The following is a 27212-nucleotide window of genomic DNA, read 5'->3' as shown; positions in this document are numbered from 1 at the left end:
CTTTTGATATATTTGTCAGAGAATTTGCTCAGAGAATTTGCCAGATTTAGCCGTCTAAGCAATTTTAAGTAAACATTCAGAAGTCGGAAATTTTTAACATCTCCCTTCCCCAGAGCGAAGTTACCCACATCAAAGATGCGTTCTCGTTTAAATTGGCCTCTACCTCCATCAAACATCTGGGAATACGTCTCCCTACTAATCCCTCCCACCTATTCGCTTTAAATTATAAGCCGATGCTCCGCTCCATTGAAACTACTCTCCAAACATGGTCCCACCTCCAAATTTCGTGGTTTGGCAAATTAACTCCCTTAAAATGGACATCTTGCCGAAACTTTTATATCTATTCCAGACAGTCCCATGTGACGTTCCCCATGCATTCTTCACACAACTTCGGAAGCTGGTTTTACGCTTCGTATGGAGCGGTTCTAGAGCGAGAATAAGCTACGCCACCTTGTCCCGACCAAAGCGTCTAGGGGGGGCTGGCTTACCTAACTTCCTCTCTTACTATCGAGCTGTAGTGGCAAGCTGTGTTCTCGACCTCTTTCGCAATCGGGATTCGAAACTGTGGGTGGATATTTAACACACCCTAGAACCCCACTTAGTGACTGCCATTTTTTGGTCTCCCCCTCTTGCCGGCCTCAAATTCCCTCACTCATTAAGTCCCTGCTTCTACGAATTTTAGCTTCCGCGTGGAGTAAATTTGCCTCCAAAATTGCACTCATCACTTCGCCGGGCCCTCCAGTCTCCCGAACTTCCCTATGTCTCTTAAAAACCTCCCAGCATTTACAGTATCTTGTCCCCACCCAATAACCATACGAGACCTTATTTCTGACTCGGGCCTTCATCCTCTCAACTCCCTTTCTCACGTGTTCACCCACTCCCCGGGACGCTGGATGCATTATTTTCAGCTCCGTAGCTTCCTGAGGTCCCTGGCTCCTGGACAGTTATTATCCGGCCCTTTGACGGCTTTTGAAAAGTTGTGTGTGGCTTCTGCGTGCCCTGGTCACACTATCTCCTTGGTTTATGGTCTTCTGGGCACTGGGGAGATTGGGGATGGCTCCACACGAGAGCAATTGAATGCTGTGGGGTTTACCTCTGAATGGGAAAGTGAATTGGCAGTTACCATTCCCACGGACCAATGGGATAGGTCTCTTCTGTTTACTCATAAATCAACTGTTTCCTGTCCCCTACAGGAATTGAACTCTAAAATTCTTACACGATGGTACAGAACTCCGGTAAAGTTACATCGATTTTATCCTTCTGTCCCTGACACGTGTTGGCAATGCCGCTCCTGTCTGGGACAATGCTACATATCTGGTGGGATTGCTCGGGAGTCCATCCTTTATGGCTAGCGATATTCGCTCTCTATAATGTTCTTTACCGGTCGACTGTCTCACCCTCTCCTCTACTTGGGCTCTTATCTATATATCTAGGCCGTATCCGGCAGGTCAAAAGAAGTGCCCTTCGGGCCTTTATCCAATCCATGAGACAAATAATTCCTCGTAACTGGAAGTCCACTGATAGTTTGAGGAGAATCACTTGGTCGACGGCACTAGACACCCTGGTACGCATGGAATAATTGGGCGCAGGGTCCCATAACCAGCTGTCAATCCACGCTCAGATTTGGGAGCCATGGCTGAAATTCAAAGGCTCTCCTCAGTTCTTAACCTGGTTGGCAGATGATGCTTCTCCCCGCCTAGCGGATTAGGCTTTGGTACGCCTCTTGCATTCTGTGCCTCCCTCTCCCCCTCACCCTTGCCCTCTGGCTTATATCTTCTGTCTCTCCTTCCTTCCTGTCTCTCCCACTCGTCTGTCTTGTCTGTCTTGTCTTGACAACCCCGCAAGTTAAGTTATTATCTGCTATGCCTGTACTTTGAAAATATTATGGGTCATGTTGTATAGTCATTTTGCCTTTATAATCTGCCCAATAAACAGATTGAACCATAAATCTTCCTCTGTTTCACCATACGCTGGCTCATCTTCCTGCTTAAGTAATATCTAAGTTTCTTGGTTTTCTCAACAAAATTTTGATTCTCTCCAGGAAAAACGTATTTTTTTCTCTTCCATAGGAACTTCTCCTACTTCTACTATACTAGCAGGTCTTGCTCTCCACCCATCTTTTTGAAGACTGTACTCATACCAGGTGCCTATTTTCTCTGGTATGTTTACCTGCCACCATGGATAAATTATCCATCCTGTTACAGGTAGTGATATGGCAGTGTCTCCATGAGGAGATTCCAATTTAAGGGGAGGTAAATCCCAACATGGTAGATCTAATAACTCTCTCTCTGTAAGAAGATTAGCTATGCATGGCATAAAGGTGGATGACACAGGTGAATGGCTACAAATCCAACAATTAGATAGATCTTTTACTTGGGCAACAATTTTATGATATTTAACAAACTTGTTATCCCACTCGCTGCTGCTTTCCCCTTGCATGTTAGGAAAACATTGTGTAATAATGCACAACACCAGATGCTTTCCCAGACTCATGATCGGATCAGCTTCTTGCAATGTGAGGCGTGGATCCACGTTGGTCTTCCCTCCAATTTCACAGAGGTTGGTGTGGTTAACTGGACTTGGAATGGCCCATCAAACCTAGGATCCAAAACCTTTCTCACATGCCTTTTGACCGTAACCCAATCGCCTGGTTTCAACGCGTGAGTCCCTTCCAATGAAGAAGGATCTGGAATGGAACTGAAAACACGATTGTCTGCTGTAACCTCCTGTATAATGCTCCCACATACTGTGTCATGTCAGAATGAATGGCCTGGAGCTGTATGGCCTGTCTTTGGAGCTGTGCCAAACAATACCTCATATGGACTTAACTGAGTTTTTCTGTTGGGGGTCACTCTGACTGACTGCAATGCTATGGGTAAGCATTCAGTCCATGGTTTTCCTGTCTCTGCCATGGCTTTCTGGATTTTTTACTTTAGAGTTCCATTGATGCGTTCCACCTTGCCGCTACTCTGTGGTATGTAAGGAGTGTGAACCGCTTGCTCTATGCCTAGAGCATGAAGTATTTATTGTAATACTTCTGAAGTAAAATGAGTACCTCTATCACTTGTAATTACTTCTGGAACCCCAAACATACACACAACTTCAGATAAGAGCTTCTTGGCAACAGTTTTTGCATTTGTCTTAGCCGTTGGCCAAGCTTCTGGCCACCCTGAAAAGAGGTCCACACATACCAGAACATACTCATATGTGCCTACCTTAGGAAGTTAAATGAAGTCTATTTGCAGTCTCTGGAATGGGTATAAGGACTTTGGAGTGCACTTTGGGGGCACCTTTACTGTTCTCCCTATGTTATGGCAAGCACAGACCATACACAACTGGACAAACTTTGCAGCACCATTGTTGAACCCTGGGGCCAGCCATCCTTGATTTACAAAACTTAACATTGTTCTTTGGACTGGTGGGTGAGGCCATGAGACAGGGCACACATCATTGGGTATAGTGCCCTAGGAAGGCAAAGCTTATAATTTAAAGCAGGGATGCTCAACCTGCAGCCCTCCAGCTGTTGCAAAACTACAACTACCATCATGCCCTGCTGTAGGCTGATAGCTGTAGGCTGTCCGGGCATGCTGGGAGTTGTAGTTTTGCAACAGCTGGAGGGCCGCATGTTGGGCATCCCTGATTTACAGCATATACACCCTCCTTATTCTTCTTAGCCTCTCTTCTTACCCACTCTTCTTTTTCCTGCTTCAGAGTTTGTTCTTGGAATTTCTGGAACACATCCAGATCCACCTCCCCTACAAGTGGCACTGTGTCCACTACATAACCTGCTATAGGGAGGGGTAGCAGAGCAGCTTGCTTTGCAGCTACAGCTGCTCGATGGTTTCCTTCTGCCTCTTTTGTTTGTTCCTTTGTATGGGCCTGTACCTTAACAATGGCCACCATCTTAGGCAGTGCTAAAGCTCTGAACAACTGTGCTACAGATTCAGCATTTTTGATAGGCTTACCAGAGGATCCCACAAAGTCCCTGCTTCTCCAAATAGGGCCATAGTCATGTGCAATGCCAAACGCATAGCGAGAGTCAGTGTAAATGTTTACAGTCTGACCTTCAGCCATTATACATGCCTCAGTGAGTGCTTTCAGCTCTGTCTCCTGTGCAGAGCATACAGGTGGGAGTGATCCCTGCCTGACAACTTCCTCCAAGGTAGTCACAGCATATCCCGTGTATGGCCTTCCATCAAGGTAATATCTGGATCCGTCTACAAAAAGCTCAAAATCAGCATTAGGTATCGGTGTCTCAGTTACATTGTCAAGTTCTTTTGTTTCAATTTTCATTCATTCAAAACAATCATGGTCATTATTTGAACATATGTCTTGTTCTGCCTGACTAGACTCTGGGAGTAGGGTAGCTGGATTAAGAATTGTACATCTCTTGATTGTGATGTTTGGTGGTGTAAGAAAGGCTACCTCATACTTTGTCAGCCTATACATTGACAAATGACGAATTCTTTTCTGTGACAATAGCTCTTGAACAGCATGAGGCACATAAATTGTTAATGCATGATCAAGGACTATGTCTTGCAACTTTCACAGTGAGTTCAGCACAGGCAGAAATTGCCCGGATGCAAGAGGGGGCACCCCTAGCTACCACATCCAATTGGACTGAGTAGTAACCTAGTGGGCAGTGTTTTCCCCCATGCAATTGAGTGAACACACCTTTTGCATGTCCTGTGTTCTCATGGCAAAACCGATTAAAGCCAAGATCATAATTTGGTATTCCCAGGCATGGATCTGACACAACAGCAAGTTTTGATCCCTTAAATCCCTCCTCGGCTTCTGCAGTGAATGGATAAGGCTATCCCCTGTTTCAGGCAGCCAACACATCAAAGAGTGGCTGTAGCAGAGAGGATGCCGAGGGAATCCACTCTCTGACATAGCTGACCAAGCCAACAAACGTCCTCAACTCACGGACAGTTTTTGGCTCAGTAAGCTGTGAGTTAGCCTTTACATGTTCTGGAGTGATATGTTTGGTTTGTTTAGAAACACAATGACCCAAGAATACCACCTTTAATCTGGCAACCTGTAATTTGTCCCTAGATACTCTGCATCCTTCCAGATGCAGGAATACCAAGAGAGAGTAAGTTTCTTTAAGACAGATCTGTTTGCTTGTAGTACAGAGTAACAAATCATCCACATATTGAAGCAACTGTGTACTTTGATCTTCTGGATGCCAGAAAAGTAAAACCTTTGCCATTGCCTCAGAAAAATCTGAGGGAGATGTAGCACCTCCCTGAGGCAATCTGGTCCAACAATACTGTTTTACATTAAAGGTGAAAGCCTGAAACAGCTGTCTCTCTTCTTCAACAGGAACAGAAAAGAAAGCATTTGCCAAGTCAATTACAGTAAAATAAACTGCGCTGGAAGGAATCTGATTAAGCAATGTATAAGGGTTCGGTACAATGGGTGTATCCACAACCATTAGTTTGTTAATTTCTCTGAGATCATGTATCATCCGATACGCCTGGGGCTTCCCAGGCTCCGCCCTCTTCCTCACACGAAATAGTGATGTATTAAAGGGGATTGGCATTCCCTTACCACTACGATCTCGAGGTACTCCCCTACCTGGGTTGCTATTGGAGCAGTTCGTTCCTTGCTCAGGGGATACTGTTTCCTTTTTATGGGGACTACGCCAGGTTTCAATTTGATCTTAACAGGAGTTACCTGGAGCAATCCAACACTGTGTTACTCTTTACCCCCAATCCTGGGGGTACCTTTGCAAGCATATCCTCAACCTCTTCATCAATCTGTACATCATCATGTGTGCTAAAAGGGTTTACAATTAGAGTTGAGCGAACACCTGGATGTTCGGGTTCGAGAAGTTCGGCCGAACTTCCCGGAAATGTTCGGGTTCGGGATCCGAACCCGATCCGAACTTTGTCCCGAACCCGAACCCCATTGAAGTCAATGGGGACCCGAACTTTTCGGCACTAAAAAGGCTGTAAAACAGCCCAGGAAAGAGCTAGAGGGCTGCAAAAGGCAGCAACATGTAGGTAAATCCCCTGCAAACAAATGTGGATAGGGAAATGAATTAAAATAAAAAATAAAAATAAAAAAATGACCCAATATCAATTGGACAGAGGTCCCATAGCAGAGAATCTGGTTTCACGTCAGCAGAGAATCAGTCTCTTCATGCCATAGCAAAGAATCTGGCTTCATGTCAGCACAGAATCAGTCTCTTCATGCCATAGCAGAGAATCTGGCTTCATGTCAGCACAGAATCTGTCTTCATGTCATAGCAGAGAATCAGGCTTCACGTCACCCACCACTGGAACAGGCCACTGTCACACATTTAGGCCCCGGCACCCAGACAGAGGAGAGCGGTCCCGTAACAGAGAATCTGGCCTTATGTCAGCGCAGAATCTGTATTCATGTCATAGCAGAGAATCAGGCTTCACGTCACCCACCACTGGAACAGGCCACTGTCACACATTTTGGCGCAGGTACCCAGGCAGAGGAGAGAGGTCCTGTAACAGAGAATCTGGCCTGATGTCAGCGCAGAATCTGTCTTCATGTCATAGCAGAGAATCAGGCTTCACGTCACCCACCCCTGGAACAGGCCACTGTCACACATTTAGGCCCAGGCACCCAGGCAGAGGAGAGAGGTCCCGTAACAGAGAATCTGGCCTGATGTCAGCACAGAATCTGTCTTCATGTCATAGCAGAGAATCAGGCTTCACGTCACCCACCACTGGAACAGGCCACTGTCACATATTTAGGCCCAGGCACCCAGGCAGAGGAGAGAGGTCGCGTAACAGAGAATCTGGCTTCATGTCAGCACAGAATAAGTCTTCATGTCATAGCAGAGAATCAGGCTTCACGTCACCCACCACTGGAACAGGCCACTGTCACACATTTAGGCCCCGGCACCCAGACAGAGGAGAGGTTTATTCAACTTTGGGTTGCCCCGCAATATAATGGTAAAATGAAATTAAAAATAGTATTGAATGAGGAAGTGCCCTGGAGTAGAATAATATATTGTTAAGGGGAGGTAGTTAATATCTAATCTGCACAAGGGATGGACAGGTCCTGTGGGATCCATGCCTGGTTCATTTTTATGAACGTCAGCTTGTCCACATTGGCTGTAGACAGGCGGCTGCGTTTGTCTGTAATGACGCCCCCTGCCGTGCTGAATACACGTTCAGACAAAACGCTGGCCGCCGGGCAGGCCAGCACCTCCAAGGCATAAAAGGCTAGCTCTGGCCACGTGGACAATTTGGAGACCCAGAAGTTGAATGGGGCCGAACCATCAGTCAGTACGTGGAGGGGTGTGCACAGGTACTGTTCCACCATGTTAGTGAAATGTTGCCTCCTGCTAACACGTTCCGTATCAGGTGGTGGTGCACTTAGCTGTGGCGTGGTGACAAAACTTTTCCACATCTCTGCCATGCTAACCCTGCCCTCAGAGGAGCTGGCCGTGACACAGCTGCGTTGGCGACCTCTTGCTCCTCCTCTGCCTTCGCCTTGGGCTTCCACTTGTTCCCCTGTGACATTTGGGAATGCTCTAAGTAGCGTGTCTACCAACGTGCGTTTGTACTCGCGCATCTTCCTATCACGCTCCAGTGTAGGAAGTAAGGTGGGCACATTGTCTTTGTACCGGGGATCCAGCAAGGTGGCAACCCAGTAGTCCGCACACGTTAAAATGTGGGCAACTCTGCTGTCGTTGCGCAGGCACTGCAGCATGTAGTCGCTCATGTGTGCCAGGCTGCCCAGAGGTAAGGACAAGCTGTCCTCTGTGGGAGGCGTATCGTCATCGTCCTGTGTTTCCCCCCAGCCACGCACCAGTGATGGGCCCGAGCTGCTTTGGGTGCCACCCCGCTGTGAACATGCTTCATCCTCATCCTCCTCCACCTCCTCCTCATCCTCGTCCTCCTCGTCCTCCAGTAGTGGGCCCTGTCTGGCCACATTTGTACCTGGCCTCTGGTGTTGCAAAAAACCTCCCTCTGAGTCACTTTGAAGAGACTGGCCTGAAAGTGCTAACAATGACCCCTCTTCCTCCTCTTCCTCCTGGGCCACCTCCTCTTCCATCATCGCCCTAAGTGTTTTCTCAAGGAGACATAGAAGTGGTATTGTAATGCTGATAACGGCGTCATCGCCACTGGCCATGTTGGTGGAGTACTCGAAACAGCGCAACAGGGCACACAGGTCTCGCATGGAGGCCCAGTTATTGGTGGTGAAGTGTGTCTGATCCGCAGTGCGACTGACCCGTGCGTGCTGCAGCTGAAACTTCACTATGGCCTGCTGCTGCTCGCACAGTCTGTCCAGCATATGCAAGGTGGAGTTCCACCTGGTGGGTACGTCGCATATGAGGCGGTGAGCGGGAAGGCCGAAGTTACGCTGTAGCGCAGACAGGCGAGCAGCGGCAGGGTGTGAACGCCGGAAGCGCGAACAGACGGCCCGCACTTTATGCAGCAGCTCTGACATGTCGGGGTAGTTGCGAATGAACTTCTGCACCACCAAATTCAGCACATGCGCCAGGCAAGGGATGTGCGTCAAACCGGCTAGTCCCAGAGCTGCAACGAGATTTCGCCCATTATCGCACACCACCAGGCCGGGCTTGAGGCTCACCGGCAGCAACCACTCATCGGTCTGTTGTTCTCCTGTGCGTTGTGGGGCCTGTCCCCCAAACATATGAGTTTCAGAATGGCCTGCTGACGTTTACCCCGGGCTGTGCTGAAGTTGGTGGTGAAGGTGTGTGGCTGACTGGATGAGCAGGTGGAAGAAGAGGAGGAGGAAGCTGAGTAGGAGGAGGAGGAGACAGGAGGCAAAGAATGCTGCCCTGAGATCCTTGGCGGCGGAAGGACGTGCGCCAAACAGCTCTCCGCCTGGGGCCCAGCCGCCACTACATTTACCCAGTGTGCAGTTAGGGAGATATAGCGTCCCTGGCCGTGCTTACTGGTCCACGTATCTGTGGTTAGGTGGACCTTGCCACAGATGGCGTTGCGCAGTGCACACTTGATTTTATCGGACACTTGGTTGTGCAGGGAAGGCACGGCTCTATTGGAGAAGTAGTGGCGGCTGGGAACAACATACTGTGGGACAGCAAGTGACATGAGCTGTTTGAAGCTGTGTGTGTCCACCAGCCTAAATGACAGCATTTCATAGGCCAGTAGTTTAGAAATGCTGGCATTCAGGGCCAGGGATCGAGGGTGGCTAGGTGGGAATTTACGCTTTCTCTCAAATGTTTGTGAGATGGAGAGCTGAACGCTGCCGTGTGACATGGTTGAGATGCTTGGTGACGCAGGTGGTGGTGTTGGTGGTACATCCCATGTTTGCTGGGCGGCAGGTGCCAACGTTCCTCCAGAGGCAGAGGAAGAGGCCGAGGCGGCGGCAGCAGCAGCAGCAGAAGAGGCCGAGGCGGCAGCAGCAGAAGAGGCAGCAGGGGGAGCCTGAGTGACTTCCTTGTTTTTAAGGTGTTTACTCCACTGCAGTTATTGCTTTGCATGCAGGTGCCTGGTCATGCAGGTTGTGCTAAGGTTCAGAACGTTAATGCCTTGCTTCAGGCTCTGATGGCACAGCGTGCAAACCACTCGGGTCTTGTCGTCAGCACATTGTTTGAAGAAGTGCCATGCCAGGGAACTCCTTGAAGCTGCCTTTGGGGTGCTCGGTCCCAGATGGCGGCGGTCAGTAGCAGGCGAAGTCTCTTGGCGGCGGGTGTTCTGATTTTGCCCACTGCTCCCTCTTTTGCTACGCTGTTGGCTCGGTCTCACCACTGCCTCTTCCTCCGAACTGTGAAAGTCAGTGGCACGACCTTCATTCCATGTGGGGTCTAGGACCTCATCGTCCCCTGCATCGTCTTCCACCCAGTCTTGACCCCTGACCTCCTGTTCAGTCTGCACACTGCAGAAAGACGCAGCAGTTGGCACCTGTGTTTCGTCATCATCAGAGACGTGCTGAGGTGGTATTCCCATGTCCTCATCATCAGGAAAAATAAGTGGTTGTGCGTTAGTGCATTCTATCTCTTCCACCCCTGGGGAAGGGCTAGGTGGATGCCCTTGGGAAACCCTGGCAGCAGAGTCTTCAAACAGCATAAGAGACTGCTGCATAACTTGAGGCTCAGACAGTTTCCCTGATATGCATGGGGGTGATGTGACAGACCGATGGGCTTGGTTTTCATGCGCCATCTGTGCGCTTTCTGCAGAAGACTGGGTGGGAGATAATGTGAACGTGCTGGATCCACTGTCGGCCACCCAATTGACTAATGCCTGCACCTGCTCAGGCCTTACCATCCTTAGAACGGCATTGGGCCCCACCAAATATCGCTGTAAATTCTGCTGGCTACTGGGACCTGAGGTAGTTGGTTCACTAGGACGTGTGGCTGTGGCAGAACGGCCACGTCCTCTCCCAGCACCAGAGGGTACACTAACACCACCACGACCATGTCCACGTCCGCGTCCCTTATTAGATGTTTTCCTCATTGTTCCCGTTCACAACAATTTTGAGAATGGCAAATTTGGGAATGCTTTTTCAACCCAGAACAAAAAGTCTGCTTTTACGGTCACTATAAATAACTTGACCAGCTAAAACTGTGCAGATTTGGTTGAATAGAGATGTGAGACCTGTTTTTTTTTGCGCTGTGTGACAGTTATAGGTTTAATAACAGAATGACACTTCTATCAGCACGCTAGCGTGTGTCTTAGGTTTTTCTGAATCACACTATCAATACCTTCAATGTAAGATTTTCTTTTTGGGATAGATTTCAAGTAGGCCTCAAATACCACAAACTAGTTATTTTCAGAATGGCAAATTTGGGAATGCTTTTTCAACCCAGAACAAAAAGTCTGCTTTTACGGTCACTACAAATAACTTGACCAGCTAAAACTGTGCAGATTTGGTTGAATAGAGATGTGAGACCTGTTTTTTTTTTGCGCTGTGTGACAGTTATAGGTTTAATCACAGAATGACACTTCTATCAGCACGCTAGCGTGTGTCTTAGGTTTTTCTGAATCACACTATCATTACCTTCAATGTAAGATTTTCTTTTTGGGATAGATTTCAAGTAGGCCTCAAATACCACAAACTAGTTATTTTCAGAATGGCAAATTTGGGAATGCTTTTTCAACCCAGAACAAAAAGTCTGCTTTTACGGTCACTACAAATAACTTGACCAGCTAAAACTGTGCAGATTTGGTTGAATAGAGATGTGAGACCTGTTTTTTTTTTGCGCTGTGTGACAGTTATAGGTTTAATCACAGAATGACACTTCTATCAGCACGCTAGCGTGTGTCTTAGGTTTTTCTGAATCACACTATCAATACCTTCAATGTAAGATTTTCTTTTTGGGATAGATTTCAAGTAGGCCTCAAATACCACAAACTAGTTATTTTCAGAATGGCAAATTTGGGAATGCTTTTTCAACCCAGAACAAAAAGTCTGCTTTTACGGTCACTACAAATAACTTGACCAGCTAAAACTGTGCAGATTTGGTTGAATAGAGATGTGAGACCTGTTTTTTTTTGCGCTGTGTGACAGTTATAGGTTTAATCAGAGAATTACACTTCTATCAGCACGCTAGCGTGTGTCTTAGGTTTTTCTGAATCACACTAATAATACCTTCAATGTAAGATTTTCTTTTTGGGATAGATTTCAAGTAGGCCTCAAATACCACAAACTAGTAATTTTGAGAATGGCAAATTTGGGAATGCTTTTTCAACCCAGAACAAAAAGTCTGCTTTTACGGTCACTACAAATAACTTGACCAGCTAAAACTGTGCAGATTTGGTTGAATAGAGATGTGAGACCTGTTTTTTTTTTTGCGCTGTGTGACAGTTATAGGTTTAATCACATGAATGACACTTCTATCAGCACGCTAGCGTGTGTCTTAGGTTTTTCTGAATCACACTATCAATACCTTCAATGTAAGATTTTCTTTTTGGGATAGATTTCAAGTAGGCCTCAAATACCACAAACTAGTTATTTTCAGAATGGCAAATTTGGGAATGCTTTTTCAACCCAGAACAAAAAGTCTGCTTTTACGGTAACTACAAATAACTTGACCAGCTAAAACTGTGCAGATTTGGTTGAATAGAGATGTGAGACCTGTTTTTTTTTTGCGCTGTGTGACAGTTATAGGTTTAATCACAGAATGACACTTCTATCAGCACGCTAGCGTGTGTCTTAGGTTTTTCTGAATCACACTATCAATACCTTTAATGTAAGATTTTCTTTTTGGGATAGATTTCAAGTAGGCCTCAAATACCACAAACTAGTTATTTTCAGAATGGCAAATTTGGGAATGCTTTTTCAACCCAGAACAAAAAGTCTGCTTTTACGGTCACTACAAATAACTTGACCAGCTAAAACTGTGCAGATTTGGTTGAATAGAAATGTCAGGTCTATTTTTTAGGCGCTGGGTGACAGGCTCAACTTGCCCCTGATGTAATATATGGCCAAAAAATAACCACACTGTTGATGGTTAAATGCACTTGGGTGACACAGGCTCAGCCTGCAGCTGATGTAGTATATGGCCAAAAAATAATCAGACTGTTGATGGTTAAATGCACTTGGGTGACACAGGCTCAGCCTGCAGCTGATGTAGGATATAGCACAAAATAACCACACTATCGATGGTTAAATACACTTGGTGATAGCTCGTGCTGGCGCACCACAAGTCACAAAATGGCCGCCGATCACCCCAGAAAAAAAGTGATCTAAAAACGCTCTGGGCAGCCTCAAAAAAGTGAGCAAGTCAATAATAGCACCTCAATGATCCACAGCTGCAGATCGATCACAGAATCAAGTCTTTTGGAGGAGTTAATCTGCCTAATCTCGCCCTAACGTCGCAGCTGCAACCTCTCCCTATACTGATCATAGCAGAGTGACGTGCGGCGCTACGTGACTCCAGCTTAAATAGAGGCTGGGTCACATGGTGCACTGGCCAATCACAGCCATGCCAATAGTAGGCATGGCTGTGATGGCCTCTTGGGCCAAGTAGTATGACGCTTGTTGATTGGCTGCTTTGCAGCCTTTCAAAAAGCGCCAAGAAAGCGCCAAACACCGAACCCGAACACAGACTTTTACGAAAATGTTCGGGTCCGTGTCACGGACACCCCAAAATTCGATACGAACCCGAACTATACAGTTCGGGTTCGCTCATCCCTATTTACAATAGCAGTTAATGCTGCCAGGATAGGTTCTGTTACCGACACCTTGTTCTTATCAAATCTGATGACTGTATTGATTGAACTCAATACATCTGCACCAAGCAAATTCACAGGGCAACTTTCAGACACCTTGCATACAAATGTCAGTGGTATCTGCAATTCGCATACGTAGTGGGTTTGTTTGTCTCAGAACACACGGTTTTCCCCCCACCCCTACCCCCATAACTTTATCAGGGCTTCTTTGGTACTACATGAGCTCTAAGAATAGTTCGGCTCGCCCCCGTGTCAACTAGGCAGTCAACTTTTTTCCATCTGGTAGTGTTATTTTTATCAGTGCTGCTGGGCCTGAGTTGGGAGGAACTGTTACTACCGTGGATTCACATGGTTAGGGGCTTCCTAATTCCTAGTCCTGCTTTTGCTGATCTACAGTGATCAGCTGAATCTGAGTATTGGCCCTACTCATTTGATTACCTTGGGTATATTGATTTCTTTGTCACCTAGATGGGCACTCCCTCCTCATGTGACCTTGGCCACCACAAGCGAAACACAAACCCAGTCTCCTGAAATCATCAACATTCACCGTTATACCTCTCTCATTCCCCTTATAACCATTCCTTCTCTCATTCCTTCTCATAGTCTCTGCTCCAGACTCCACAGCAGCCCCCCTCCTCCCTGTCTGCTGCTGTCCTGCGTATGAAGCTATGAACACAGGAATTGGCTGCTGTTTCGCAGCCTGTTTCCTTTTTTTTGTTGGCTTGTTCTCTTAAGCTACGCAGAACAAGCAATAATTTATCCAGGGAGGTCTGCATACATTCTGGGCGTATTTCCATCAGCTCATTTCTCAAATAATCTTTTAACCCATTAATAAAACAGGCCCTGAGTATGCGCCCGTCCCTGCTGTCAGAGTCATTAGTTACAAAGTCCTGATCTGCAAATATAGTAACAACTCGGGCATGATATTTATCTACTGATTCATCAGGACCCTGATAGACTTCTGGCAGTTCTGCTCCCAACTGATTACTCAATTCCTTAGCAACCTTCTTCAATCTCTTTAAGAACATGTCACCTGACTTTGCTAACCTTGTATTAGCACCCTCCCACACAGCATCTATGTCTCCATTGACTACAGCTACCTTAATTACCTTATCTACAAACGGAGCACCTGCTGCTGCGCTACATAGGGCATATAAGTCCTCCCATACGGCGTTGTAGTTATGTTGGATTCTTTCCAACCCCTTATAGAATCTATATAAGTAGAGTGTCTGTGGATCACTCCCCTGGATCTGATTTAAGTTCTTAGAATGAAAAATCCTGGCGGCACTTGACTTCAACGAGCGCTGAATTCGCTGGCGATACTGGATACAGAGTCAGCTGAGAGCAACAAGTCGGTATTCAGAGACGGTAATTGAGCAAGAGTAAGGTAACATTGAACAAGCGAATACAACTGAGTGGGACGCCACTCTGCTTTTTACATTGTACCCTCTAGCCTTTCCCGCTATACTGTAAACTAACCAGGAGAGTAATTATATTAATACGGATATTGACCCGTTACTTGGACAATTCATTTGAAAGAAAGACTTTGACATTATACCACTGCGGCTGTAAAGGAATATCTGATTCGCAATTGCGACTCATGTGGATGGATTTTAAATGATCATTTCCTCTGCTAGACTCTTTGTGGCTGCTAACGTTATATTGGCTGCTGACACTTTGCTGCTAACTGATATTGCTGCTATACTATTGTTGCATACTATGTCATTGTTTTATGCTATTTTATGCTGTTATTTTATGCTGTTATTTTATGCTTTTAGTAACAAATTACATTTTATCAAATAAATATCTCATTTATTGACTACATATATAGAGTGCCTGGTCTACCTTTTACATAGATGGTCTGCTCTCTTCTGGGGGTACCACCGCCTGCCAAGATGCTCCTTCCTGTAGTATGCGCGTGAAATATTTCTAAGTGTTTAAATTAGGAGCACTTGGAGCCGGAGTAGAAGGACTCTGAGGTGGGCAATATAAAACATCAGAATTCCCAGATCTTCAGCATGCTCTAGCAAACTCACTACGTGGTGTGTTTCAAATTATGCAATGATTCCTATCAACAGTATTACAATTACTACACTCCCCACACCTCCACCCCTGACCCTCTTCCCTATAAGAGGGAGTCGAGGGAGTAGATGGCCTGGGGACCGCCACATCTTGGTGCTTGTGTAAAGTGGAGGAGGTGGGAGCGCACGTGCATGTTCCAGCCAGTCATATCTCCATACTCTGAACTTGAGCTGGGTGGGGTAAAATCCATCTCTGACAACTCGGGGTACAAATGATTGGACTGACTTTGTACAACTGAATTGGATGGGGTATGGACTGCAGGGGTGGGGGTACTGGCTACTTGTGGACCAAAAATAACATTTCTAGGAGTCAATTGCCTGGCTGTAACCCTTGTTGTATATTCTTCCTCATCATTTTTAGTATTAAATAGGGGATCATGTCTCTCAGAGGTATTCAGCCACGCCTCAACCTGAGTTCCATATCCATGTTTCTCTATCCACTCCCTTTCTTTTACCTTAAATTTGTTCCATCTATAGGCATCCAAACATCCAACCTTTGGCATGCCTGCACGTTTAAGGATTGCAGCAGCATCCTTAACTGCCCATTTCCTATGCTCTACTTCTACCAAGCGTAGCATCAGTATCTTGGGACGACCCTTTTCTTCCCTTTCTCGCTTGCTAGAAGCAGTTCTCATAGCAGACCTGGTGGGGTTGCGATCCCTCACCTTTTGGCCACTCCTGCTATGTAAAATTTCTACGGTCACAGATTGTATAAATCGGTTAGATTATACTTCTGTGATCCGTATATAGGAAACAAGTGGTATATTGAGGTAGGAGGCCTGTGCTTCTCTTGCCTTCACACAAATTCTATACCACAGACAGATACTACAATCTGACCCTTGACCCAGTGTCCTCCTTTCCGAGTTGTACACTGAGAACTTTAAGAGCCCTAACCCGACTCACATGGACCGCTTGTGTTTCCAAAAACGGCCACTTCACTTAAACCCCTGTTCAGAGTCACTGGTTAGGTTAACTCTTTACAGGACATTAAAGGACAGAGGACAGTACAACAATACAAGATTCATAACATCAATCATACACCCTCTACAGTTTAGGCAAGTTAATAACAAGTCAATATGCAGTACAATTTTTTTTTATATAAGATAATGCAATTGATCACCTTCTACCTGAATGATATCCGAACCTGCAAGACACAAGACTGATCCTGAAGCCCTGCCCACACTTTTTGGAAGACCTGTGAGAAAAACTCACTTACCTAGGATATGGCATTCCTCAACTTGTGGGTAGAAGCTCCCTAGTGGTTCAGTCCTGACCAGCTGGCTAGAGATGTCGCTGGGGCCTCCAAATTGACAGAGTAGTTCAATTTCAGGTACAGGTAATCAATATAAAATTAATTAAATCAATCAGTTGACACCCAGAGATGATCAGGTTTGAGATGTCTGTGGAGATCTCTCTTGAGACCGCCCCAAACTCTTTATTATATACCCTTAACATATGGGAGTTACATGGGGGTGTTCAGGGAGGTTACACTGCATATTATTGGACAATGTAAATTGCATAATTGCACGTGATATATATTGGCAATGTCTTATAGTCATATTAGGTAATAGATCCTTGAGACAAGATTCTAAACTAAAGGTCAGGTTCTCAGGGATAAAATCCAACTTTACCACATATTGCGGCCATCTGTGTCCGTCCTTCAGATAACATTTCCTAGAATTTGGAGGACGTAGGCAAATATAACCACAAAAGTGCATTTTTAAATTAACATTTCTCAATATTCTTCATTGTTGTATGAAAAACACCCTTTTGCTCATATTATGCTGACATAGCTCATGCTAACAAACAGCTTTTAATGAAAAACATCTTGATTCTGCCTAGTCACAAGACAGGGGAATGTGATAAAGGTCACAGTTATATAGGCATATTAGTAGTCATGTATATGATATATATATATATTCAGTAGATGTATGGACCATAACTCTCACACACCCATTTTATAAATCTCCCCCATTGACTTCCAGAACAAATGGCTTATTGGAATCTAGAGATGGAGAACTTGAGCACAGTCAAAGCAGGACTTAATTGAAAGCATGTGCTACAGACTCTGTCCAGATACAGGTGTTTAACCATTTCTGAGTGAGGCCAGTAGAATCAGAGTATTTCTAGATAAATTGACAGTAGTAGTTTGTGACCAAAGGGCATTACAAAGACCAAAGGGCATTACCTAATGCCATTATGGGAAAGTAAATCATAATTTAAAAAAAAGTCAGAATTTCATTTTTTTTTTAATTCTGCCTCCCAAAAAAAAAGAATAAAAAGTAATCAAAAATGTATCAATGTGCCCAAAATGGTGTGATTGAAAAATACAACTCATTCCACGAAAAACAAGCCCTCATACTACATTTTGCTATATCAATGGACAAATAAAAACATTAGGGCTCTGGGAATGCAACAATGAAAAAATGAATAAAAATAGCTTTTAATATCTGCATCAACAAGTTAACGGCATGTGTGAATCCAGACTTTACCAGGTTTGTCCCAGTCCTTTTCTCTGTGGGCAGTCCCAGTTCTTTTCTCTACACAGGCTGCAGTTTCCCACGGGCACAACAGCATTCTATCTCAGAGCCCTGCAGTTCTATGAAGGGGGATGTGATAACAAATTAGCACACACAGCAGGTTCTCTTTTGAATTTTTCTATTGGGCCCTTTCTCCTTGATGCATCTTTCAGATTGTACCATTGTATTTTGTCATTGTATGTGATTTATAATATGTATTTTAATTTTTTCAGGCCAAAGTTCTTAGATTACTTGCTACAGTCTATCTGGAATGGGACTGCAGAATTCACAATGACAAAGCACTTAATGCCATTCGATTAGCTAATGAGGTAAAAAGCTATTTATTTGTTCATATGAAAATAACTTTGAAGATCAGCTCACTGAAAGCAATGGAACCACTTCAGTTGAGTGGCACCATACAACTATTACCCAAAGACCAGTCATTTTCTATACACAAGACAATAAATGATCAGAAATTATTGCAGCACATCTGTCGTATATATGCTCTTAGGGTATGGCTACATGTTGCAATTCCGCTGTGGATTTTCCACAGTAGAAAATATGCAATGGATCTGGCTGAAATCCAAAACCACAAAAAACACTAGAAATTGAGTTATCGTTGGGGGTCTTTCACTGCCTTTAACCTTTGCATGCTAAAGGTTGAAAGCTGTGAATGAATCCTGCAACATAAATTCACAAGCTGCACAAAACCCACAGCTTATAGGGGTTGTTCCACAAAAAAATATTTTACAGTTTTCAACCCAGCACCTGAATCGGAATACTTTTATAATTGCATTAAAATTCAGTATAGCCACTGAGTTATTCACTAAAATCTACCTGTATAGTGTCACATACTGTTTTTTATTTTTTCAATTTCTCTGTCCACCTCACTGAGGTGGACACACATGCTCAGTTCCATCCTTCAACTCGAACCAGCTGCAGCAAAAAGGACATGCTGTCTGTGCTGCTAGCTTGAAACAAATCTCGCAAAATGATACAAGCAGTGAATGGATAGAGCTCTGGATAACTGTGAAGTGGTTCTTGCTTTGTTAGAGATTTTTATGTGCTATATGATGTCTGATTTTCATGTGTTACATTAATCATGGGATAATCCCTTAAAACCCTTCTAGCCCAGGACAGTTTTCACCTTCCTGCCCAGGCCATTTTTTGACAATTTGACATATGTCACATTATGTGGTAATAACTTTGGAACACTTTTACTTATTAAAGCCATTCTGAGATTGTTTTTTCATTACACATTGTACTTCATGACAGTCATAAATTTGAGTCAATATATTTTACCTTTATTTATGAAAAAATACCAAATTTACAAAAAATTGGGAAAAATTAGCAATTTTCACAATTTCAATTTCTCTGCTTTTAAAACAGAAACTGATACCTCATTAAATACTGTATTTATTAGTTAACTACTAGTTGTCTACTTTATGTTGGCATAATTTTTGAAAATGTCATTTTATTTTTTAGGATGTTAAAAGGCCTTAGAAGCAATTCTTAAAATTTTAAAGAAAATTTCCAAAGCTCACTTTTTAAAGACTAGTTCAATTATAAAGTCACTTTGTGGGGCTTACATAGTAGAAACCACCCATAGATGACCAATAAATAATTTTGGAAACTACACCCCTCAAGTTATTCAAAACTGATTTTCTACAAGATTTTCTACAAGAATTCAAGGGAAATGGAGATGAAATTTCAAAATTTCACTTTTTGGCCGATTTTCCATTTCCATTTTAATCAATTTTTTTCTGTAACACATCAAGGGTTAACAGCCCAACAAAACTCAATATGTATTACCCTGATTCTGCAGTTTACAGAAACACCCTATATGTGGTGATAAACTGATGTAAGGGCACATGGCAGGGCTTTGTGTGAGGGCATTAGTGAATATGTAGAACAAGTAATCTCCCCATTTGTTAAATCATTACCCTCATATCTTAAATAGAGTTGAGCGAACACCTGGATGTTCGGGTTCGAGAAGTTCGGCCGAACTTCCCGGAAATGTTCGGGTTCGGGATCCGAACCTGACCCGAACTTCGTCCCGAACCCCATTGAAGTCAATGGGGACCCAAACTTTTCGGCACTAAAAAGGCTGTAAAACAGCCCAGGAAAGAGCTAGAGGGCTGCAAAAGGCAGCAACATGTAGGTAAATCCCCTGCAAACAAATGTGGATAGGGAAATGAATTAAAATTAAAAAAAATTTTTTAAAAAAATTAACCAATATCAATTGGACAGAGGTCCCATAGCAGAGAATCTGGCTTCACATCAGCAGAGAATCAGTCTCTTCATGCCATAGCAGAGAATCTGGCTTCATGTCAGCAGAGAATCAGTCTTCATGTCATAGAAGAGAATCAGGCTTCACGTCACCCACCACTGGAACAGGCCACTGTCACATATTTAGGCCCAGGCACCCAGGCAGAGGAGAGAGGTCCCGTAACAGAGAATCTGGCTTCATGTCAGCACAGAATCAGTCTTCATGTCATAGCAGAGAATCAGGCTTCACGTCACCCACCACTGGAACAGGCCAGTGTCACATATTTAGGCCCCGTCACCCAGGCAGAGGAGAGAGGTCCCGTAACAGAGAATCTGGCTTCATGTCAGCACAGAATCAGTCTTCATGTTATAGCAGAGAATCAGGCTTCACGTCACCCACCACTGGAACAGGCCACTGTCACATATTTAGGCCCCGGCACCCAGACAGAGGAGAGAGGTCCCGTAACAGAGAATCTGGCTTCATGTCAGCAGAGAATCAGTCTTCATGTCATAGCAGAGAATCAGGCTTCACGTCACCCACCACTGGAACAGGCCACTGTCACATATTTAGGCCCCGGCACCCAGGCAGAGGAGAGAGGTCCCGTAACAGAGAATCTGGCTTCATGTCAGCACAGAATCAGTCTTCATGTCATAGCAGAGAATCAGGCTTCACGTCACCCACCACTGGAACAGGCCACTGTCACATATTTAGGCCCAGGCACCCAGGCAGAGGAGAGAGGTCCCGTAACAGAGAATCTGGCTTCATGTCAGCAGAGAATCAGTCTTCATGTCATAGCAGAGAATCAGGCTTCACATCACCCACCACTGGAACAGGCCACTGTCACATATTTAGGCCCCGTCACCCAGACAGAGGAGAGAGGTCCCGTAACAGAGAATCTGGCTTCATGTCAGCAGAGAATCAGTCCTTATGTCATAGCAGAGAATCAGGCTTCACGTCACCCACCACTGGAACAGGCCACTGTCACATATTTAGGCCCCGGCACCCAGACGGAGGAGAGAGGTCCCGTAACAGAGAATCTGGCTTCATGTCAGCAGAGAATCAGTCTTCATGTCATAGCAGAGAATCAGGCTTCACGTCACCCACCACTGGAACAGGCCACTGTCACATATTTAGGCCCAGGCACCCAGGCAGAGGAGAGAGGTCCCGTAACAGAGAATCTGGCTTCATGTCAGCACAGAATCAGTCTTCATGTTATAGCAGAGAATCAGGTTTCACGTCACCCACCACTGGAACAGGCCACTGTCACATATTTAGGCCCCGGCACCCAGGCAGAGGAGAGAGGTCCCGTAACAGAGACTCTGGCTTCATGTCAGCACAGAATCAGTCTTCATGTCATAGCAGAGAATCAGGCTTCACGTCACCCACCACTGGAACAGGCCACTGTCACATATTTAGGCCCCGGCACCCAGACAGAGGAGAGGTTCATTCAACTTTGGGTTGCCCCGCAATATAATGGTAAAATTAAAAATAAAATAGGATTGAATGAGGAAGTGCCCTGGAGTACAATAATATTTTGTTAAGGGGATGTAGTTAATGTCTAATCTGCACAAGGGATGGACAGGTCCTGTGGGATCCATGCCTGGTTCATTTTTATGAACGTCAGCTTGTCCACATTGGTTGTAGACAGGCGGCTGCGTTTGTCTGTAATGACGCCCCCTGCCGTGCTGAATACACGTTCAGACAAAACGTTGGCCGCCGGGCAGGCCAGCACCTCCAAGGCATAAAAGGGTAGCTCTGGCCACGTGGACAATTTGGAGACCCAGAAGTTGAATGGGGCCGAACCATCAGTCAGTACGTGGAGGGGTGTGCACAGGTACTGTTCCACCATCTTATTGAAATGTTGCCTCCTGCTAACACGTTCCGTATCAGGTGGTGGTGCAGTTAGCTGTGGCGTGGTGACAAAACTTTTCCACATCTCTGCCATGCTAACCCTGCCCTCAGAGGAGCTGGCCGTGACACAGCTGCGTTGGCGACCTCTTGCTCCTCCTCTGCCTTCGCCTTGGGCTTCCACTTGTTCCCTTGTGACATTTGGGAATGCTCTCAGTAGCGTGTCTACCAACGTGCGCTTGTACTCGCGCATCTTACTATCACGCTCCAGTGCATGAAGTAAGGCGGGCACATTGTCTTTGTACCGTGGATCCAGCAGGGTGGCAACCCAGTAGGCCGCACACGTTAAAATGTGGGCAACTCTGCTGTCGTTGCGCAGGCACTGCAGCATGTAGTCGCTCATGTGTGCCAGGCTGCCCAGAGGTAAGGACAAGCTGTCCTCTGTGGGAGGCATATCGTCATCGTCCTGCGTTTCCCCCCAGCCACGCACCAGTGATGGGCCCGAGCTGCGTTGGGTGCCAGCCCGCTGTTAACCTGCTTCATCCTCATCCTCCTCCACCTCCTCCTCATCCTCCTCCACCTCCTCCTCATCCTCGTCCTCCTCGTCCTCCAGTAGTGAGCCCTGTCTGGCCACATTTGTACCTGGCCTCTGCTGTTGCAAAAAACCTCCCTCTGAGTCACTTCGAAGAGACTGGCCTGAAAGTTCTAAAAATGACCCCTCTTCCTCCTCCTCCTGGGCCACCTCCTCTTCCATCATCGCCCTAAGTGTTTTCTCAAGGAGACATAGAAGTGGTATTGTAACGCTGATAATGGCGTCATCGCCACTGGCCATGTTGGTGGAGTACTTGAAACAGCGCAACAGGGCACACAGGTCTCGCATGGAGGCCCAGTCATTGGTGGTGAAGTGGGGCTGATCCGCAGTGCGACTGACCCTTGCGTGCTGCAGCTGAAACTCCCCTATGGCCTGCTGCTGCTCGCACAGTCTGTCCAGCATGTGCAAGGTGGAGTTCTACCTGGTGGGCACGTCGCATATGAGGCGGTGAGCGGGAAGGCCGAAGTTACGCTGTAGCGCAGACAGGCGAGCAGCGGCAGGATGTGAACGCCGGAAGCGCGAACAGACGTCCCGCACTTTATGCAGCAGCTCTGACATGTCGGGGTAGTTGTGAATAAACTTCTGCACCACCAAATTCAGCACATGCGCCAGGCAAGGGATGTGCGTCAAACCGGCTAGTCCCAGAGCTGCAACGAGATTTCGCCCATTATCGCACACCACCAGGCCGGGCTTGAGGCTCACCGGCAGCAACCACTCGTCGGTCTGTTGTTCTATACCCCGCCACAACTCCTGTGCGGTGTGGGGCCTGTCCCCCAAACATATGAGTTTCAGAATGGCCTGCTGACGTTTACCCCGGGCTGTGCTGAAGTTGGTGGTGAAGGTGTGTGGCTGACTGTCACGGCTGAGGATGGGGGAAACCCTCAGCCGTGTGCCGTAGGATGGTGGTCGCTGCTTGACCAGGACAAACAGGATTAGGGAGCAGGTCACCTCCTACAGCGTCCCTAACCTGACCCTAACTCCTACCTGCATGAGCCGACCTTGAAGGTAGGAGGACCCATGCGCAGGAACCTCGGAGCCCTAACTTACCCTCCGACCGGTCCCTGGGCTAGGAGTCAGAGTAAGACATCCTGTTCCTTCTGGATACGGAGGAACAGGAGTCTCACTGGCCAAGCTGCAAGCAAGGGGAAACAAATGCAACCTATGGCAATGGCAGGTACTTGCCACAAGCATAACAGAGACCTACCACAGACAACAAAGCCTGGAACCCATGTGGATGTACTGCCCACAGACAGCAGGACTCAGCACACAAACACACAACACACGGGAACCCAGGACCACAGGTGCAATAAAGAAACATAAAACCAAACACATCTTCCAGACACCAAAGGACATATATATTTGCTTATGACCAGAAGGTTGGCCCCCACTGGCAGTTGGTAAGTAACCAGGAGGATGTCTACAGCCAGCATGGCTGAAACACCCTCTCTGGCTACTGCCTACAACTGAGGCTTTATAGGGCCAAGAGGCCACACCCAACAATCAGACACACCCCGTGACTCACACACACTGAAAGGGAGTTAACCCTTCCAAAACCACAGAAGGGAAAACATAACTTAAAGGGGAAGTGTCCAAACAACAAACACACTGTGGCTGTTGCCGCAGGCAACGACATGGGTGGCAAGCGTGTCCTGGGAGTCAGCCCGAAGGACGGGACACTGCCACCACATGTACATCATACCACCAAACGTTGCCACGGACAGCCACAGTGCAGGGAAAATGTGAGTGCACACCAAACATAAACAAAGTGCACACAGACATACAAAAGTGCTTACAAACGCGCACACAACTCCGAGGGAACCGCACACATAGCTGTTGTCCGCAGCAACCGCACTTGAGGCTAACAACCTTATGCCTCAAGCTGCGGTTAACACTACAACCCGAAACCTCGGGGAACAATATGCGGCTCCCAAGGAGTCACGGCCAAAACCGTGGCCGTGACACTGACTGGATGAGCAGGTGGAAGAAGAGGAGGAGGAAGCTGAGTAGGAGGAGGAGGATACAGGAGGCAAAGAATGTTGCCCTGCGATCCTTGGCGGCGGAAGGACGTGCGCCAAACAGCTCTCCGCCTGGGGCCCAGCCGCCACTACATTTACCCAGTGTGCAGTTAGGGAGATATAGCGTCCCTGGCCGTGCTTACTGGTCCACGTATCTGTGGTTAGGTGGACCTTGCCACAGATGGCGTTGCGCAGTGCACACTTGATTTTATCGGATACTTGGTTGTGCAGGGAAGGCACGGCTCTCTTGGAGAAGTAGTGCCGGCTGGGAACAACATACTGTGGGACAGCAAGCGACATGAGCTGTTTGAAGCTGTCTGTCTCCACCAGCCTAAATGACAGCATTTTATAGGCCAGTAGTTTAGAAATGCTGGCATTGAGGGCCAGGGATCGAGGGTGGCTAGGTGGGAATTTACGCTTTCTCTCAAATGTTTGTGAGATGGAGAGCTGAACGCTGCCGTGTGGCATGGTTGAGATGCTTGGTGACGCAGGTGGTGGTGTTAGTGGTACATCCGATGTTTGCTGGGCGGCAAGTGCCAACGTCCCTCCAGAGGCGGAGGAAGAGGCCGAGGCGGCAGCAGCAGAAGAGGCCGAGGCGGCAGCAGCAGAAGAGGTAGCAGGGGGAGCCTGAGTGACTTCCTTGTTTTTAAGGTGTTTACTCCACTGCAGTTAATGCTTTGCATACAGGTGCCTGGTCATGCAGGTTGTGCTAAGGTTCAGAACGTTAATGCCTCCCTTCATGCTCTGATGGCACAGCGTGCAAACTACTCGGGTCTTGTCGTCAGCACATTGTTTGAAGAAGTGCCATGCCAGGGAACTCCTTGAAGCTGCCTTTGGGGTGCTCGGTCCCAGATGGCGGCGGTCAGTAGCAGGCGGAGTCTCTTGGCGGCGGGTGTTCTGATTTTGCCCACTGCTCCCTCTTTGTCTTTTGCTACGCTGTTGGCTCGGTCTCACCACTGCCTCTTCCTCAGAACTGTGAAAGTCAGTGGCACAACCTTCATTCCATGTGGGGTCTAGGACCTCATCGTCCCCTTCATCGTCTTCCACCCAGTCTTGATCCCTGACCTCCTGTTCAGTCTGCACACTGCAGAAAGACGCAGCAGTTGGCACCTGTGTTTCGTCATCATCAGAGACGTGCTGAGGTGGTATTCCCATGTCCTCATCATCAGGAAACATAAGTGGTTGTGCGTTAGTGCATTCTATCTCTTCCACCCCTGGGGAAGGGCTAGGTGGATGCCCTTGGGAAACCCTGGCAGCAGAGTCTTCAAACAGCATAAGAGACTGCTGCATAACTTGAGGCACAGACAGTTTCCCTGATATGCATGGGGGTGATGTGACAGACTGATGGGCTTGGTTTTCATGCGCCATCTGTGTGCTTTCTGCAGAAGACTGGGTGGGAGATAATGTGAACGTGCTGGATGCACTGTCGGCCACCCAATTGACTAATGGCTGTACCTGCTCAGGCCTTACCATCCTTAGAACGGCATTGGGCCCCACCAAATATCCCTGTAAATTCTGGCGGCTACTAAGACCTGAGGTAGTTGGTACACTAGGACGTGTGGCTGTGGCAGAACGGCCACGTCCTCTCCCAGAACCAGATGGTCCACTAACACCACCACGACCATGTCCACGTCCGCGTCCGCGTCCCTTACTAGATGTTTTCCTCATTGTTACCGTTCACCACAATAAGAAAAATATTATTCGGGCCAATGTATTAAATTAAAATTCAGGCCTTTTTTTACAGACACCTAACACTGTCTGGCTATCTATTTAGGTACCGTATTACACTAATACAGGCACACCAGTAATGACAGATTTAGCTGAATATAAATGTGAGGCCTATTTTTTAGGCGCTGTGTGACAGGTATACGTTTAATCACAGAATTAGACTTGTATCTGCACTGTAGCGTGTGTGTTAAGTTTTTCAGAATGACCCTATCAGCACCTTGAATCTAATATACCCTTTTAGGGATAGATTTAAAGTAGGTCTGATACAGCAGAAACCACTAATTTTGAGAATTGCAAATTTGGGAATTGTTTTTCAACCCAGAACAAAAACTGTGCTTTTACGGTCACTAAAAATAACTTGACCAGCTAAAACAGTACTGATTTGGAGGAATATAAATGTGAGGCCTATTTTTTAGGCGCTGTGTGACAGGTATACGTTTAATCACAGAATTAGACTTGTATCTGCACTGTAGCGTGTGTGTTAAGTTTTTCAGAATGACCCTATCAGCACCTTGAATCTAATATATCCTTTTAGGGATAGATTTAAAGTAGGTCTGATACAGCAGAAACCACTAATTTTGAGAATTGCAAATTTGGGAATTGTTTTTCAACCCAGAACAAAAACTGTGCTTTTACGGTCACTAAAAATAACTTGACCAGCTAAAACAGTACTGATTTGGATGAATATAAATGTCAGGCCTATTTTTTAGGCGCTGGGTGACAGGCTCAACTTGCCCCTGATGTAGTATATGGCCAAAAAATAACCACACTATTGATGGTTAAATGCACTTGGGTGACACAGGCTCAGCCTGCACCTGATGTAGTATATGGCCAAAAAATAACCACACTATTGATGGTTAAATGCACTTGATGAAAGCTTGACCCTGATGTAGGATATAGCAAAAAATAACCACACTATTGATGGTTAAATGCACTTGGTGGTAGCTTGTGCTGGCGCACCACAAGCCACAAAATGGCCGCCGATCACCCCAGAAAAAAGTGACTGAAA

At 46.3% G+C, this 27212-nt stretch overlaps 1 protein-coding gene across 1 annotated transcript in view; it reads left to right on the top strand.

Moving 5' to 3' along the window:
* TEX11 (testis expressed 11) overlaps positions 1-27212 on the top strand; it is a 1801876-nt gene that overhangs the window by 638614 nt on the left and 1136050 nt on the right. Inside the window, exon 9 of the mRNA XM_040406306.1 lies at positions 17985-18080. Within this exon, the coding sequence (XP_040262240.1) occupies positions 17985-18080 (96 nt within the window). The remainder of the gene's footprint in view (positions 1-17984; positions 18081-27212) is intronic.

Source organism: Bufo bufo, chromosome 8 (genome assembly GCF_905171765.1).
Source record: "Bufo bufo chromosome 8, aBufBuf1.1, whole genome shotgun sequence".
Classification (NCBI taxonomy): Eukaryota; Metazoa; Chordata; class Amphibia; order Anura; family Bufonidae; genus Bufo; species Bufo bufo.
The sequence above is the reverse complement of the archived record's forward strand: the minus strand, read 5'-3'. Positions and strand labels throughout refer to the sequence as shown.